This window comes from Artemia sp. Qi Xiang Cuo, chromosome 8 (genome assembly GCF_049724085.1).
Source record: "Artemia sp. Qi Xiang Cuo chromosome 8, ASM4972408v1, whole genome shotgun sequence".
In the NCBI taxonomy this organism is placed as follows: Eukaryota; Metazoa; Arthropoda; class Branchiopoda; order Anostraca; family Artemiidae; genus Artemia; species Artemia sp. Qi Xiang Cuo.
The window spans coordinates 24777742-24795246 of NC_142801.1; the positions used below are offsets into that span (position 1 = coordinate 24777742).

Consider the following 17505-nt stretch of genomic DNA (forward strand, 5'->3'; position numbering starts at 1 on the left):
CCTAAAATAATCATAATCTTCACTAATATAAAATATTTCATATAATTAGACGCTTCCGTACTGGTAATTTCTTGTTTTTTTTTTTTGATAATATCCATCTTGGTTAGGACTTGGGTGGATTTTTAAAATAAAATATGAGGGAGACCTGAGTCAGTATAGGTAACATATAAAGTTACTGACTTTCGAAAATATGTAAAAAAGATTATATCACAATATATGTCATATATAAAACAATGAAATTAAAGGACATTTTTGTCACAGAACTATAGAACAGTGATCTCTCTGTTATTGTATATGTCATAGATATAAACTAATGAAATTAAATTTTTCGCCAAGGAGCTAAAGACGTAAATGCCTTTGTTTCTATATGAAAGTAATGTTTAACACAGCTGGAGGACAGCATACGTCATAGATATAATATAATTAAATGAAAACGCTTTTTTTTTTTTCTCGGAGCTATAATAAATTAAAATCTCTGGTTATCTTAAAAGTCATTAAGATCCAAAAACGAAAAATGAAATAGATCACAGAATTTTATATTAAAACTTTAATTATTTTTTTTTCTGGCCCAGGTTGTCATAAAAATAATAATTTTTTACACTTTAAGGACTGAGAAATATCCCGTACTACGATCGTGTTAACAAAAAATTACAGAAAAAACAAAATGGGCTTTTGGTACAACCCCGGCGTACCCCAACAAGTGGTCCAAACCGCGGTGTCGTTTTATGTAGACCACTAGCTTCCTAACATTGGTTATTTTATGTTACAACCTATCTAGTATCCTTTGAAAGGGTATAGAAATAACACTAACAAAAATAAAACATTCAAAACTTAATCAAATCCTTACTTGGTTAACTCTAAATGCACACTGTTAAATTTATTACGGTGTTAAATTTATTATCTTTGAAATTTGTCTTTACGTTAATTAGTGATATTTCCATCTGTCATGTTTTTTAACAGTTCGACCTGACTGTGTCGGGCGTATATCCTCGGGTTGTTGTGGTTTTTTCTTTTTAGGGTTGTCTATCGAAAAAATGTAAAATTTTGTGTATTTCTTTTTAAAAAATTATTTCCCATTTAATTTCGTGTGTTTCCCGTGTGCGGCTGCTGAGGTCGGCTTTGATTTCCCTATTTCTTTAGCTACTATTTGGTCTGATTCACCGTCAGACTCTTCTGAACTGGTTTCCGACGAATCTGGATTAGAACTTTTAGAGGTGGCACTTTTTGTAGTATCACCTGCCATTCCTTCGTAAATTTCTGCTCCTCTGGAAGTAGAAGGTTTATTCTCTAAGTCCTCGCCTTGAGTTCTCACTTCGGGGGATTTGAAAGATTCTTGAGAGCTTTGGGAGGAATCAATAGTTTTTGCGGGGTTCCTCCATTGTTTGAAGGCCATGTCTTCAGGGGGTTGGGGCATTCTTTGCAATAGGGATTCCCTCTGTGAAGTCCACGTCCAGTGGTGTTTAGGTTTGACCTTGGACACGGTTATATCATGATATCGACCTTGCTGGTCATCCTTTGGGGTTTTATTACTGGGCCATGTACTTTGACTCGTTTTTATGGGAAAATTTATTAAATCCAAAGCTTCTCTCAGGTTTGTTTTAGTTAAATCTTTGGGAGGAGTTTTCTTTACAGTAATACCGGGGGTTTACACAGCTCTGTTAAATTCTTCCTGTAATGACAGGGGCCGTTCTATTGGTGTTGCAGGGGAAACCCTATCGTCTGGAAATCTGTGGGAGGGATATGGGGTCGGGATTCTCTCGGGAAAGTATTGGGTTTTTGGAGATATTGTATAGTATAGATCTCCCGCGCTCGCCGATGAGTAAATTTTTGGACTTTTTGGCGTTCTTATTCTTACTTTTGGTATTTGTTTGGTCGCTGGGGCAACAATTTTGTCAATAAACAAGTATTATAAGTATTATTGTTCATATAAGACGTGTTCACTATAGTATTTTAGGTAATTGAAGTGTTTTACCACTGACAGTAGTGAACTAGGGGGGCTATGGCTCCGAATCTGATGTATCACAAGCGAGGTTCTGTACTAAAACTCTCTCTGTCCCTTCTTTTCTTTGTCTTCGGACCACACGCGCCTAGTCAGTTCGTAAACTATCGGGGTTCTCCATTTTAAAGGTATATTCATTATCGTACTTTTTGATTGTTCTTTAAGGACCAGAATATTTGTTTGAAAGTTTTTTTTCCTTCCGTTTTTGCCTCGTTCCTTAGGTAAACGAAGTCTCCTACTTTGAAATCTATATTCCCCTTAACTTTGGGTTTGTTTCTTAGCTCTTGGTTTATTTTACATTTTTCCAACTCTTGCCTAACTATCTCATAAGTTTTCATCATCCTATTTATGAATTCTTGTTTATAATATTCTGAGTCGTTATAATATCGCCGAGATTAAAAAAAATAATAATAAGGGATTATAAAATATAGACCCAAAATTAAATAAAATTGATTGTATATTGTTGTTTAGGAATAATCAGTGTTGATTAAGTTTGTTAAATAAGGTAAGAATTTGTCCCAGTCGCTCCTATTGTCTTTAGTATAAATACTTAGAACGTTCGAAAATATTTTATGTCTGTTTTATATTTTTCCATTAGCTTGTGGATGGTAAGGCGCTGTCACCATTTTCTCTATATTAATGAAACACATTAAATATTTTGTTACTTTTGCAACAAAATTGCTCCCGTTGTCGCTCAAAATTTTATTAGGAATTCCAAATTGTAAAAATAATTTTGCTAATGCCTTACTTGTGGCATAAGCACCTTGATTTTTCAATGCTTTTGCAAAAGTAAATCCGGAAAAATGATCTACAACCGAAAGAATACACGTAGGGCCTCTGCTAGAAACAGGTAAGCCTCCATTTGTCCCGTACAGGTCAAATGAGATAATATCGAAGGGGTAATTTGCTACCGGGACCCTTCCCATTGGGGGATTTGGATAAGCAGGGGGTTTTTTTCTCAAATTACATGCTTCGCATGTACTTACAAATTCTTTAAGTTTTGTCAGTGCCGATTGTACGTAAAAGTATTGTTTTAACTTATGGAACGTTTTCATAACTCCTAAATGTCCACCTGTGTCCAAATAAAAATATTCAAATGCAGGCCCTATCAAGTTTTGTGATAATACAGGGATTATCGAGGTTTGGTTTCTATTTGTCTCAGCAGTCACAATTCTGCACAGAAATTTTTCATCAAGGTCGTAGTAAAAATCATCTATCTCTTTTATAAGAGTTTTGAATTTATCCGGTAAAGCCTCATCATTCACAAAATAATCAATTAGTGCTACACACATTTCGTCTTTTTTTTGCTTTCTTTTTATATTTTCCAAAGACAAGGGACAATAGTTAATCTTATTTTCTTTTACTGAGTCTTTGACTTTGTTTTTATTATATCCATGTTTGCTTTTAGCATTGATAGCATTAACTTCATTTTTTTCAGTTTCCGACGGATTATTTTCTGGATATCTACTCAAAAAGTCGCAAGCTGCGTTTTGTTTTCCCTTTAAATGTTCAAATTCATAGTCTAGGTCTTGGATTTTCATAATCCATCTAGCTAGAATGCCCGTGTGGTTTTTAAATGTGCGCAGGTACTGCAAGCTTTTACTGTCTGATAGTAGTATAAATTTTATAAAAATTAAATAATGTCTAAATTTGCCCAAGTGGTAAATAATGAATAATAATTCTAAGTTTGTGGCGGAATAACTACTTTCGCCTTTTGATAAACTTTCATTTGAATAGCATATAATTTTTTCAATTTGTTTGGGTGTTCCTTGTAGAGGGTTAGGGTTTTCTACTGGGATTGTTTGCGAAAGGATAGCGCCTATGCCCTTTGAGCTAGCATCAGTGGTAACGATGAATTTTCCGTTTTCGAAATCAGGGAGTGATAAAATTGGATCAGCCGTGAGCACCTGTTTGAGTTGGTCTAGGGAAGTTTGAGCTTCCTGGGACCAGGTAACATCATGGGAGTTTCCTTTTGTTAAGTCCGTGAGGGGCTTCGCAATTTGGGAATAATTGCGTACAAATTTTCTAAAGTAGCCAGTAAGTCCTAAAATTCCCCTTACTTCTTTCATAGTTCTGGGGGGCTTGAGGTTTTCAACACATTTTATTTTATCAGGGTCTGGGGATATCTCTCCCTGGGTTACTACTACTCCTAAAAATTTAATTTTGGATTGAAATAAATTTACTTTCTCAGGCCGGCATTTTAAATTTCCTTGCCTGAACTTCTCGAACACCTTAGCTAAAGTTGCTAAGTGTTGCTCAGTGTTTTCCCCCACGCATATAATATCATCAACAAAATGAATTATATTCTTTAATGCTCTTAACAGGTGCAATAGGGGTCTACATAGCGCGCTTGAACTTGTTTTAAGCCCAAATGGTACTCTCAAGTATTCATAAGAACCATATTCGGATGCTGAAAATGCAGTTTTATGGACATCCTTTTCGGCTATTTTCACTTGGTGGTAGCCTTGGGTAAGGTCCAAAGAGGTAAAAATTTTTTTTTTGCTTGATATTGAGTCAAGAATTTCGTATAGTCTTGGTAGAGGAATTTTATCGCTAACTACTTGTTTGTTGATAGAACTAGACTCTATTCCGATTATACGATCTAAATTCTTTTTTTGTACTAATAGTAGGGTTGCGCTAACAGGACTTATGCTTGTGCGTCTAATATAGTTCATGTCTAAGTAGTGGATTTTATTTTTTATAAACTCTTTGTGATTATATGGAACACGATATGGCTGTTTTGCTACGGGATTACCAGTCGTTAAAAATTAATTCTGGTAAAATTTGATAAAACCCATTTAAATTTAATATTCAGAAAAAAAATACATAAAATTAAATAAAAATTAGCAAAATTTTTTCTTAATTTCCATATACGTAATATGATCCATTTTAAATTTGTTTAAAAATTGAGATTTAGTCAAAGGGTATTCGTTATTTGAAGTTTTAATACCGCTAACTAGGTTTCTTTTTGAATTTTCCCATGTATTTAAATCATTTTCCGTTAAAACCTGGATTTGGACTAAACACGTCCCCTTTTTAATTGTAATTGTATCATTTTCATGGTTATTGGTTAACCAAATAAAACCTTCTCCTTTGTCATAATATATAATCTGGTCATCGTATAAAAGATTTTCGGGTATTTCAGACGGTGTCGCAAACCATATTTCTGATTTGCTAATTACTGGCTCGATCATTTGTGATATTTGGATTTTTTGCATCGTTTTGGGAGGGACTTTTGTTTTCCTTATCGCAAATCCGTAATATTTCTCTTCATTTTTATTGTTTATTAGGTTCATGCTGGCGCTATGCTGCGCCATTGCGGCATCTTGTGGCGTCACGTTGGGTTTTACTATGTTTTTCCACAATTCCACTATTTTCTTAATTTCATTTGATCTGTACTGTCGCATATCTCCTATTTTTATTTTCGCAGATTCAATACTGTTATTATTTAAATTTACTTCATTTCTGCGATATCTTTCAGGATAATTGAAAAAATTTCCAATTATGCCATGTCTTTGCGAGACATGGGTTTCAAAGTACTTCGACATTATACCACTAGAAATTTTGTTTACTGTTATGTTATCTTCGTAACCTCTGTTACGATTTCTTAAGGCGGAAATATCTTCCCTCACCTTAGCTGGGTGGACCAACTTCTCGGTGGCTATGTCTAATATTATTTTATTAGACCTTAAAAAATTTGTCCATATAAGAGCTTCAGATGTGAGGTTATTGCATATGATGAAATTTGTCGTTAATGTTCTATTGTCTCTTTTTATGTTTATAAACATTGACCCTTTTGAATTTAATTTATGGCCTTTAACACTTGTTAAATTGGGATTATTAGGGTTCTTTTGTCGCCTAATGTGCAGAGGCAACGTATTAAATACGCAAGAGTTTATGATATTTACAGTAGCTCCACTGTCAACTAAGGCCGTAAATTAAACGTTTTCTACACAAAAATCATGAAATATGGGTAACCTGTTAATAATATCACTACAAGAAGGCACGAGTATTGTTTTGGACCTATTAAATATACTTGGCACCCTCGGGGTCCAACGTATGTTTCTGAGGGGCCTGAAGCGTTTCCCTGAGAATTTATTTCATTTGTCGGTGCCTGTAATAGATATTCAGACGTATTAGGTTCCGTAGGCATATTTAAATGATTTACGTCTGCCTGTCTTCGACAGGTATTAGGATTGGAGCGTGGATGCCTCGTGTCAGTGCCATGTGCGGGCGCTGATTGACAGTGCCGTTGTCTTGTAAAATTTTCATTTCTCCTCGACACATTTTCATTAGTTTTATATTGCATTCTCGCATTATATTCACCTTGGCGAGTCTTTGGGTTTTCAAACCGGTAATTAATTTGCCTGTTGGGGAAAGGGCTCTACACATTTGGTTGGTACGCATTATAAGGTACTGATTGGCGCAATCCCCCTGGCTATAGCCTATTGCACGACCGGTGCTAAAATTTGTTCTTCTGAACAAATGGTTACCGTAATTTTGCGTATTACCGACAGCATTTCTTGGTATGGGATTGGTGACGTAGTGGCACTCTCTTGCTATGTGGCCAACACGATTGCAGTTATGGCACCTTATTATTGTAGGGTTAATGGGCTGAAAACGTACTGTTTTCTGCCTAGCGGGGTCTGGCGTTTTGTTTCTTTGTGCTACTGGGGAGTTATCCCTTGAAAAGAATTTGGGGGATGTCTGATCGCCCTTGAAGATTAGGTTCGTGTTTGAGTCGCCTAGGCTGTTTATTTTTGTATTACTATGATTAGCAACCATTTTATCAACTTCAATTAGTCGTTCTACCTCTTGGACTGCAAGATCCAACGTCTGAATATTCTTGGATATTACTACTCTATATAGTTTTGGGGGTAGCCCTTGCAAAAAGGTATTTAGTATGATTTTTTCATACAGTTGCCCCGAGCCACTTCCGTATTTTGCTTCTACAGAAATGCATATGTTATCCAGGTATTCCCTTATATTCTGTGAAAAGTCAAAGTTCACTACTTCATGTTTTAGTTTATTTCTTGAACTGGTTTATATAAATCTCTCTTTGAATTCTATGATTAATCCATCCAACGTTGGGATTGGCTAGGGTGAGTTATGTAATAGTGGACGCTCGGCCGATGGTAGAAATTTTAAGTACGTTGAGCTGAATAGTAAAAGTAGCAGGTTTCTTAATTATTAAACGTCTGTTGTTTATACTTTTACAAAATGGGTCAATTGGATATTGATTTATTCACTATCTGATTGACAATTTTATTCCGGTATAGATTTTGAATTTTCTATATTTTTTGCGAATAAATTTTGCACTATTTGTAATTAATTTAGATCGTCCATATTTTCGTTTTTTTTTTTTGCGGTTATATCAATTTATATTAAAATTTAAATAAACTAATTTGGGGTAGGCTATTATATAGAATTATATATAATGGGTTTACAATAGTATCCTATTTGTTCTATGCCTAATAAAATTTATTATATTTATGTATCTTTCCGAAAATTAAACTTGAACTACAAAGTTTAGATAGCGTAACTAGTTCGCAGTTTTCCTCCAATTTCCGACACGCGCCATTTGTACCATTGAAGAATTGTTTGTAGTAATAGCAAAGGTTTGCTCGTGGCGATAGAGATTTCTCCTATAGCGCCACTTGGAGATCAGATTCCTTTGGGAGCATTTACCTTGGAGACTGGCGAACTAGTTACCTATTATCGGACTAGACTCAGACATACAAGAGAAACGAAAACTTATAAAAAGACAATAGATTTATTAAACTTACATGCTCAGTTGTACAGCAATGGGTCACATCAAAGACAAAAATTGTGACCAAAATAATTTCGTACTCAACGTTTCAGATCTCACCTCATATTAAAATTAAAAAACACATTGACCCTACTCCCAAACGCAGTTCTTTCGTCCTGCGCTCTAGGGACTGCCTGCCATTGGCTCACGTGCCCCAAGGACGCGACCCCTCGTCCAATACTACGTCTTAAATATTTTTGATGATTTAGGCGTTCACACGTTTCTTATATTTTAATCTGCCTTAAAAATATTGTGCGTATCACTTTTCTTATTTCTAACTGTCTTAGCGAAATCCAAATACTGCAATTTATTGTATTTTCTGATTAAATAATTTTTCATTTTTGAAACTAGATTTAGATTAATTATGGGAGTCCGAATTAAAGAAGGAACTTTATTTTGGTATTTCAAATATATCGTGTTTTACTCCCGGTACACTTTTATCTCCAAGTGCAATATACTGTTAAGTTTTGTATTCATCTTATTGCCCTTTAATTTCCAACACCTTTATCTATTCAACTAGTAGTATTATTTCCTCATGGGGTAACATTTAGCATTGATGTAAGACAGTTATAAGAAAGTAAAAAAAAGAGTTAGAGAACTATTGAGAGTTACACTGGAGTGTCAAAAGACGTGGAGAGTAATTTTGTCTCATGTGTTTAGTTTGTTGTATTTTGATGTATGTTGTTTTTTAAAAAAGAATATTTTTTTTTATTTTCCTCTTTTTTTCGGTTGAGAAAGGCTCCCGGACGTGGGGCCGAAATATTCAGAGTGTTTTTTTAATTAAGTATTTATTTTGTTATTTATTCACTGCTTTATTAAAATTAAAACCCGTTTTTCTTGCTTAATTTGTCGTATCTAGTAGTATTATTTCCTCACGGGGTAATATTTAGCATTGATATAAAACAGTTATAAGAAAGTAAAAAAAAAAAAAGAGTTAGAGAACTATTGAGAGTTACACTAGAGTGTCAAAAAGACGTGGAGAGTAATTTTGTCTCAGTTTGTTAAAAATGTTCAATAACACTTTTTGTATACAAATATTGTTCCTGTTTATGCATTTGTTTACTTATCATACACAGGGCCGTACCCAGGATTTTTTTCGGAGAGGGTTTTACTAAAAAAAAGAATTCGGAGGGGGGGGGGGATTTTACACAAAAACCTCAAAAAACACATACAAAATTTGTTTATATACATTTTTGTTCCGTTTTTACGAGTCAAACAAACATTTCGGGGGTGGGGTGGGGGGGTTCAAGCCCCCTAACCCCCCATCTGAGTGCGGCCTTGATCATACAAAAAGAAAAATTGAGGGTTAACTGACAGAAGCTTTAAATCCCATATAGCTCACAATATGATTTTAACCATATGGGTAAGTATTTTTTAGATTACGTCAGGTGTATAGGCAGGCTTGAGTGGATAGTTTTCCCGTAGAGTACTTTCTAATTTTTAAATATCACTATATTTTCTCACCTTTACAGTTTAATAAGACTGGAATGCTCCTCTTAAGCGTTGTTCTCTACGTTGGTAGGTTCTGAAAAAGTTGTACTTATATTCAAGGCAGTTATAGCTTGGCAGTCATCCAATTTGGGAAAGGATTCTCGACTAGCAATGGGTAAACGACAAAGTGGACACAACTCCAATACCTCGGCACAGGTTTGACAAAATCCACTAAAATTTGAATTCAAAGTAGTATATTGAAATCAGTCTGAGAACGAAATTTAAGTAACAGAAGTAAGAAGAAGAAAAAAGAAAATGATGAAAAGAACAGAATGGAATGGAGCAACACCATGGAGAACAGAATAGAGTAACAGAAGGAATGGGATGGAGAAAATAATGAAAAGAACAGAAATGAAGCAACACCCGAAATCCTTTTCAGAGCTAGTCTAGCTTATTTCAGAGGAATAATTCACGCGCAATCTACTAGGAATTTTTTTTGTAGACATATTTTATGCGCAAAAATTATACGCTAATATAGAATTACCCATGCCATATGGGTCCAGCTGAGATTTTACAATTGCTGAGAATTTACAAAACCAAAGATTCATTGAAGCAAAATCCCAAAGTTCGAAAAAAAAATTCTAGGATATTGATTAATAATAATGCATACATTTAAAACACTCTGTAAAATTAATATTTAACGTATATAATTTTCCAACATCCGAAGCTCAGGACTAAAATTCAATATCTTGTGACAGGAAGGACAGTATAAAGACAAGGATAATACGTACAATGGTATATTATAGAGTTAAAATTTAAAATGGAAGAACGAGGACTTGCGAGACATGTTTCACCTGTTCTACTATGACCAAGGCCTTACCCAGGATTTTTTTTCAGAGGGGGTTCTACTAAACAAAAAAATTCGGGGGGGGGGGATCTTACACGAAAAAAACTTAAAAAACGCATACAAAATTTGTTTATATCCATTTTTGTTGCCTTTTTATGAGTCAGACAAATATTTCGGGGAGGGTTCAAACCCCCCCCCTAACCCCCCTCTCTGGGTCCGGCCTTGACTATGACGGGTAGCTATAGCATACATAAAGATTTTTATAAAGCTTCAAAAATCACTCTTCTGTTGCTCTAAGGGGAAATAGTCGGAATTTCACGTTAGAGGCGTTAGAGGGGTTATAATCAAACGCCATAGAGGAGAATATTGCATGCATGTGTACATAATATAGATAAGTCATCCCGTTCTAACACGTACTAAACAGGATGGACAAGAGAAAAGGAGATGAATCACTTGGGCCAATACTCTAATTAGCCCAGTGCAAGATTAGTTTTTCTTTAACGGCGGAAGTCTCCATTATATATTTTTAACATTTCTTAATTTGTCCATACTTCAAAAATTAGTTGTTTCAGGCTTTATTATGACTAATTTGCCAACTAAATAGAAGTCTTAATAACATGGCAGCAAAGCACGTACCATTCGTTTCCATAGTACTATACAATTTTAGGACAATTAGCCTCCATTTTCTGTCCAGGTGAACTTGGAACAGTTTCGGAATTAACGAACTCAGGAAGTCAACGAGCCCTTAAATGTAATTGTAGAAAAGAAAGCAGAGATTTTGTACGTGTAGTTCTTTGCATTTTTTATCAGTTATACCACCTACACCATTTTAATATTTGAGTACCCTTTCTTCCAAAAAAGGAAGGTAAGAGGAGTAGCTCTACTTCCAATTCCCTACTCTAATGCCTTGACATGCCCTTTCCCTTGTTATAAGAAAAAATATGACCCGAAGAAATATACCCCCGCCCAGTTTTAAATCTAGGTAGCGTATGCGTATGAAATATTTTCCAGAAATCAGTATTATCACAAAATAGCAAGGAACAGAAAAAACAGGAATAATACAGATTTGATGCAATTACAGGTGATACCCTCATATTCAGTGGCTCCAACTGTCGGAATTGCATGGGAGGGGGTTAAAAGGATCCATTTTTTTTTAAATGAAGATATGAAAGAAAGATATTGAAAAAAAAAATCTAGGCAAATTTGTTCTTTTTTATATTTTTTGAACGAAAATACCAAAATTGTACATTTCCAAATCTAGGGGGTGATTCCCTATCCCCAATTTTATGTACCTCCTTAAATTTTTATTTGCATGTATACAATAATTGAGTATTTGAGCACATGTATGTAAACTCTGAAAGTAACAATAACTTACCTATGCAAACAGGGACTAAGCAGCGTATTTGCTTTTCTTTCACAGCACAAAGCACAACAATCCTCAGCTACGCTAGCGTTACGAATTAATTCAAGTTTGATGGGCCTAAAAATCAAAATTGAAGCTACTTATAGATTATAGCTACTTATAGAATTAGCATCGTCTATCCCCTTTCTAGTTTCTATTCAGAGAAAAACCAATATAGGAAACTATTGTAACGATATATTTGCAGAGAATGTCTTAGCTAATAGCCCGTGTTCAATCTTCCTATTCTATGCAAATCTGTCATAGGGAAATGTAAAGGCTATACTGGCTAAATAAAATATATTCTACCCACAATTTTTAATAACATCCACCCTTTTGAAAATCTAAAGACCCGTAGCGTCATCAGTTACAGCAATCGTCGTAGTAGTATTAATAGTAGACACATAGTGCGTTCTGACTAGTTCTTTTTGATTTAGTTCAACATCCACCTTATATTCCTTGAAAGCTTCACCTTAATACACTTAGCTTGTGCAGTAGCAATAGTTTTAGTAGCAGTAATAGGATTAGTAGCAGTATGCAAATAGCACCTTTGATTTTCTTCAACATCCCCCTCAACACACGCTGAAAGTTTCAACTTAATATCATAAACCATACCTGAAGCATTGCTGATATACCCTTTTGACAACCTGTATACGCCTAGTGTATTTCGATTTAGTTCAATACTGTTTCAAATTTCTCAAAAATTTTCGCCTTAATGTCCTTAGCTTTAGTAGGAGTAAAAATAATAGTAGCAGTAGTATCCTAAGAATTAATAACAACAGCCTTTAGTAGTAGTACTAACCATAGCAATATCAGTAATAATAGCAGTAGTAGCACGTACATATTGCCTTTTGGAGAGTTGAACATCCCCCTCATGATACCCTGGAAGTTTCAACTTGATATAATGAGCCATTCTAAAAATATTATTGATACGCCCTTTTGACAACCTGTATCCACATAGTATGTTCTGATTTAGTTCAACTTTCCCCTCAGCATTTCCTCAGATGTTCATTTCAATATTCTTAACCTTGGTAGTAATCGCTACAGAAGCAGTAGTTTTACTGGTAGGAGCGGTAGTAGCAGTAGTAGTCGTAATGGTAGTAGTAGTTGTAATAGTAGTAGTACCATTTTGGTCAATTGATCATCTCCCTTATAATTTCCTGAAAGTTCCAAATTAAAATACTCAGTCGTTCCAAAGTTATGCCCTTATGACAACCCGTATATACCTAAAGTGTTTTAATTTAGTTCAACACTTCCCTCGACATTTTCTGAAAGGTTCAACTGAATGCCTTTCGTCTTTTTGAAAAGTAAAGGTCAAACATGCCCATCTTTCTCAATAACATATAAAATATCTCAACAATGGACGAATTGCCTAGTTTACAGACCTTGCCCTGAGGGCTGTTGAGGTGTTGACATACCCAAAGACATAATTAATGGACCTTTCATCTATGCTGAACAAATAGCTGTATCAAAATTTTGATTGAATGTGTTTTGGGGAATGATAGGTGTGGGGCAGGGGCTGGTTTCCCTACAATCACTTTTGACTCTTAAAATGTGCACGAGAAATTTCAATGTTTATAAAAACTTATATGCCCCAGGGACATAAATTACAACCCCTGCCCCGGCCTCTGGGGTTTGTGTCAAAGCATTGCTAATGATCTTTGGACTATTTCGAACAAAATGGCTATCTCGAAATTTTGATCGGATCCATTTGTGAAAAAGAGGGCGCGGGGGGCTAGTTCCCCTCTGATTAGTTTTGACTCTTAAAAAAGGAACCAGAACTTTCAGTTTGAATCAAAGGAACCTCCTCCAAAGTTTATATGACCAACCCTTCTATGAACCTTATATGCCCACAGGGCACAACTTCTAACCCTTGCCCCCAGACTCTGGGGGTTTTGACGATCCCAGAGACATTGTTATATGATCTTTTGACTGTTTTGAACAAAATGGCAATCTCAAATTTTGATCGTATACATTTGGGGAAAAGAAGGCATGAGGGGGCGGGGGGCTACTTGCCCTACGGTCTCTCTCGACTCTTAAAAAGAGAACTAGAACTTTAAATTTTCAATCAAATAAACCTCCTCCGAAGTTTATACGGCCAACTCTTCTATATAAAACCTTACATACCCCGGTCCACAAATTACAACCCTTAGCCCGAAGTTTTGGGGGCTTGTGTCAACCCTGGAGGCATTGTTACATAACTATTTTGAAAAAAACGGCTATTTCAAAATTTTGAACAGATGCATTTTGGGGAAAAGAAGACCTGGGGGTGAGGCTAGTTACCCTTCGATCCCTTTTGACTCTTAAAAAGGGCACTAGAACGTCCAATTTCCAATCGGATGAGCTCCTTTCGAAGTTTTGACGACAACTCCTTCTATACGAAGTGCCATAAAAAAGTACATTGTGATTTTAATTAATAACATTAATACCAAAGTAGTAAAGAAGCGTGGTGCTATATGGAGGATCAATTTTATTTATTTAATTTTCTCTAATTTTAACCACTTTACAAAATTATTAGACATAAATTTTTGCCAAGGCCTAAGAGATGTGTACCAATTTGTAAAAAAAAAAGATTATTAACAAAATAACATCAATTTATAGATACTTAATTCAATAATAAGCAGGCACAGGGACCTACAAGGGAGATCAAAGGAGATAAATTATGTCCCCCCAAAAAATGCGATTTTTGATATGGAGAAAAATAAAACTTTTCTGGCAAAACAACTTCCAACCCAGCCTTGTCATTTTCCCTCAATGTTTGAAGCTTAAGACATTATGATTTATATTTAAGTATCAATGAATTATTTAACCTTATCATATTTTATACAGTTAAAGTCATATGCAAATTATAAACTATAAAATACTTATTACCTACAAAATACAGTCTACTCGTCTTCTTTCCCGAGTCTTTTTAATTTTCAAACAGTTTTTTTTTTTTTTTAGGCATCTCAATTACATATCTTACTTAGTTAGGATCTTTTTATAATTGCTTTAAATTTTTCCTATTTTATTTGAGAATTAACGTTGTAATGCACAAAAGTCTGTTTTAATTTGATACAAAAACATTTTGAAACAAAATTGTATTTTTGGACGACAAACAAAGCAAATAAGCAAAGATTTTAATTATCTGAAAATTAAAGAGTCGAATTAATTTTAGCCTTGGTAAATACTATAGTATTTTAAGTTCTTACTTGTAATTTTTAATTAATTCATTAAGGAAGCCCTAGGAAACCCTACTTACATACTTTTTAAGACAATATTTGTATTTTGAAGAGACAAGTTAATGTGTAGAAAATTGCATTTACATATTCTTTCAGCTATTTTGCAATTTCTAACCGAAAGATGTAGAGAGAGATCGGCAAACGTAGAGGAACTTCTTTTCTCTATCTTTTTTATCCCTTAATATTCTTTCATTTGAAAGAAAATAAATATATTTGTAATATTTAATAAAAAAATCAATCTGACCAAAATTAAAACAGGTCATTGAGGTATAAAAAAGTCTACAACAAAATTATAAGCAAAAGGTGGTGTGTGCCACAGTTACGGAAGTGAGCCATGCAGGATACGAAGGGTATCTCTCATAGATAGAGGCATAAATATATATATCTATATATATATATATATATATATATATATATATATATATATATATATATATATATATATATATATATATATATATATATATATATATATATATATATATATATATATATATATATATATATATATATATATATATATATATATATATATATATATATATATATATCACATGATTTTGAGTCATCAGAGGCCTACAAGTCTTACATTTGAAAACTTGGGGATGGGGGAGCAACAGAAAGCAAGGCTCTCCTTTTGAGCCCATGACTCTGATTCCACCAGTGTGTAATACGTCTATTTCTTTATTACATATATGAAATTCTTTAATGTATATATTAAAATTATATTTTACATATGCTATTTCCATAACTTCAGCCTTTGTTTCTGGAACTACACGTTTCATATCATTACCAGAAGTACCTTTTTTTTTTACCTTTTGACCGTTCTGGTTAAAAAAGCTACCTCGAAAAGATCGGTGATAGAAGTAAATCATACTGCCCTCCCTTCGATTATAGCCCTACAAATGGTAATACAACTTCGAATTCACGACCGAACGAGTCCTCTCCCGAGTTTAGAGCGAGCCATTCTACACGATGAGGCCGGAAAATGAAGACAAAAAAAAACATGGAAGATGCATTTCTCGACTAGACAGTGAGTAGAAAGCAGTTGATGATCAAGAAGAGTATATTTCTTACAAAAAAGCATTATTTTGTATAGTGTCAAATTCATCGATTAAAATAAATGTAAGCAAGAGAAGTTGCTACAATCTGACTTGAAACGTCCTATCTCATCAATTTAAGTATTCCACTTAAATCATATTTAGAATTGTGCATCTTTAAGAGTCTGAAACTGAAAGTAATTGAATATTGTACCCAATCAAGGAAATAGGAAATATCTTACTTAATATATCTTACTATGAGAATATTGTAAGATGTTAACTTGGCAGATTCACAGCTTCATTTTACTCCATTTTTAGGGGAGGAGGGGAGTGTAATAGCCCTAAAAATGGTAATACAACTTCGAATTCATGACCGAACGAGTCCTCTTCTGGAAACTACTTTAAAAAATTCTAAAGACTTACTTATGTCATTTCAAAATCGGACCACTAAGCTTTACTCGCCCTTCCCTAATGGACAAACATATAGCTCAAATTATATACACTCAATGAATTTTCAACAGCGCTATTCTTTTCTTCTTATTAATTTAACGGCAAAGGGTAAACAAATGGTGGAAAGAAAAGAGTCACACTATTGAAATTCATTGAGTGTATATAATTTGGGCTATTCATTTGTCCATTAGGGAAGGGGTTAAAGTGAAGCATGCCGGATTTAGGAATGCTATAAGCAAGTATTTAGAATATTTTAAAGTAGTTTCCAGAATTTTATGGTGTTTTGTAACGAAAAGTGGGAATACTAAAACGACACCATTAAGTCTTATATAACCTTAGGAAATTACTTATTAAACAGTTTGTGGTAATCAACTATAAGTAAAAAGCAACATGTCCCAATTGTAACTGAAACTCTACAACAGGTTCGCAACCAATATCTACAAAAAAAAAATATCTACGATTTGTGCTGATTCCAAGTAAGTAGAATTACTAACCCCGGTAACCATCAAAAGTCATTAGCATATGCAAATCTTTGTAATTTTAGAATTACAACATTACAATTACAAGGGCTGAAATGGTTGCTATTTGCCTATTGGGGATAAAAAAAAGTTTATAAGTCTTAGTCATTGTTATGATAATTGATTTCTGGGATGAGCCCTAAAATTGGTTTAGTATACTATTGTACAACTATACTATACTATTGTACAACTATACTATACTATTGTACAACTATACTATACTATTTAGTACAACTATACTATATTAGTATAGTTGTTGTTAAGGGGAGAACAGGCTTTGAAAATTATCAAACTTGCTCAATGAGTCCTGGCATGAAAAAAAAACATTTTCTGACAACTTTTTTTTCCTACACACAATCTCAAGAAAGCCTAATAACTCTTCACTTCAACGATTATTTTACTTAAACAAACTTTAAAATATAATGCGTCGAGTCCCTTTAAATAGCCTCAAGACCCTAATTGTTTTCAAATATAGTTTTGTATTTTTTTTTCACAAGCCTCTCAAGTCCTCAACTGTCTGAGATTCATCTATCCAAAGGCTCTATTAGTAGACCAAAGGATGGGCTTGTCCCTTTCTTAACTACCATATTTTGAACACCATACTGATTTGATTAAAATGAAGTAGACCCCCCCCCCATAACCATGATGATATTGATGAACGTCAAACGACAAAGTTTTGCATGTCTAAAACGCTCTTCACAAAATTTAATTCAAGCTCTCAAATTAAAAAACACCCAAATTTTCATATTTCGCGAGTCATGGATGTGTATTTCTTTGTTATTTTTTTTTTT

General features: G+C 34.1%; 1 protein-coding gene across 1 annotated transcript in view; it reads right to left on the reverse strand.

Moving 5' to 3' along the window:
- LOC148949265 (RING finger and SPRY domain-containing protein 1-like) overlaps positions 1-17505 on the reverse strand; it is a 34362-nt gene that overhangs the window by 15390 nt on the left and 1467 nt on the right. The window contains exons 2-3 of the mRNA XM_089092899.1: positions 11462-11566; positions 9273-9470 (exon numbers count right to left, since the gene is read on the reverse strand). Coding sequence (XP_088949025.1) covers positions 9305-9470; positions 11462-11566 — 271 coding nt within the window. The 3' untranslated portion in view covers positions 9273-9304. The remainder of the gene's footprint in view (positions 1-9272; positions 9471-11461; positions 11567-17505) is intronic.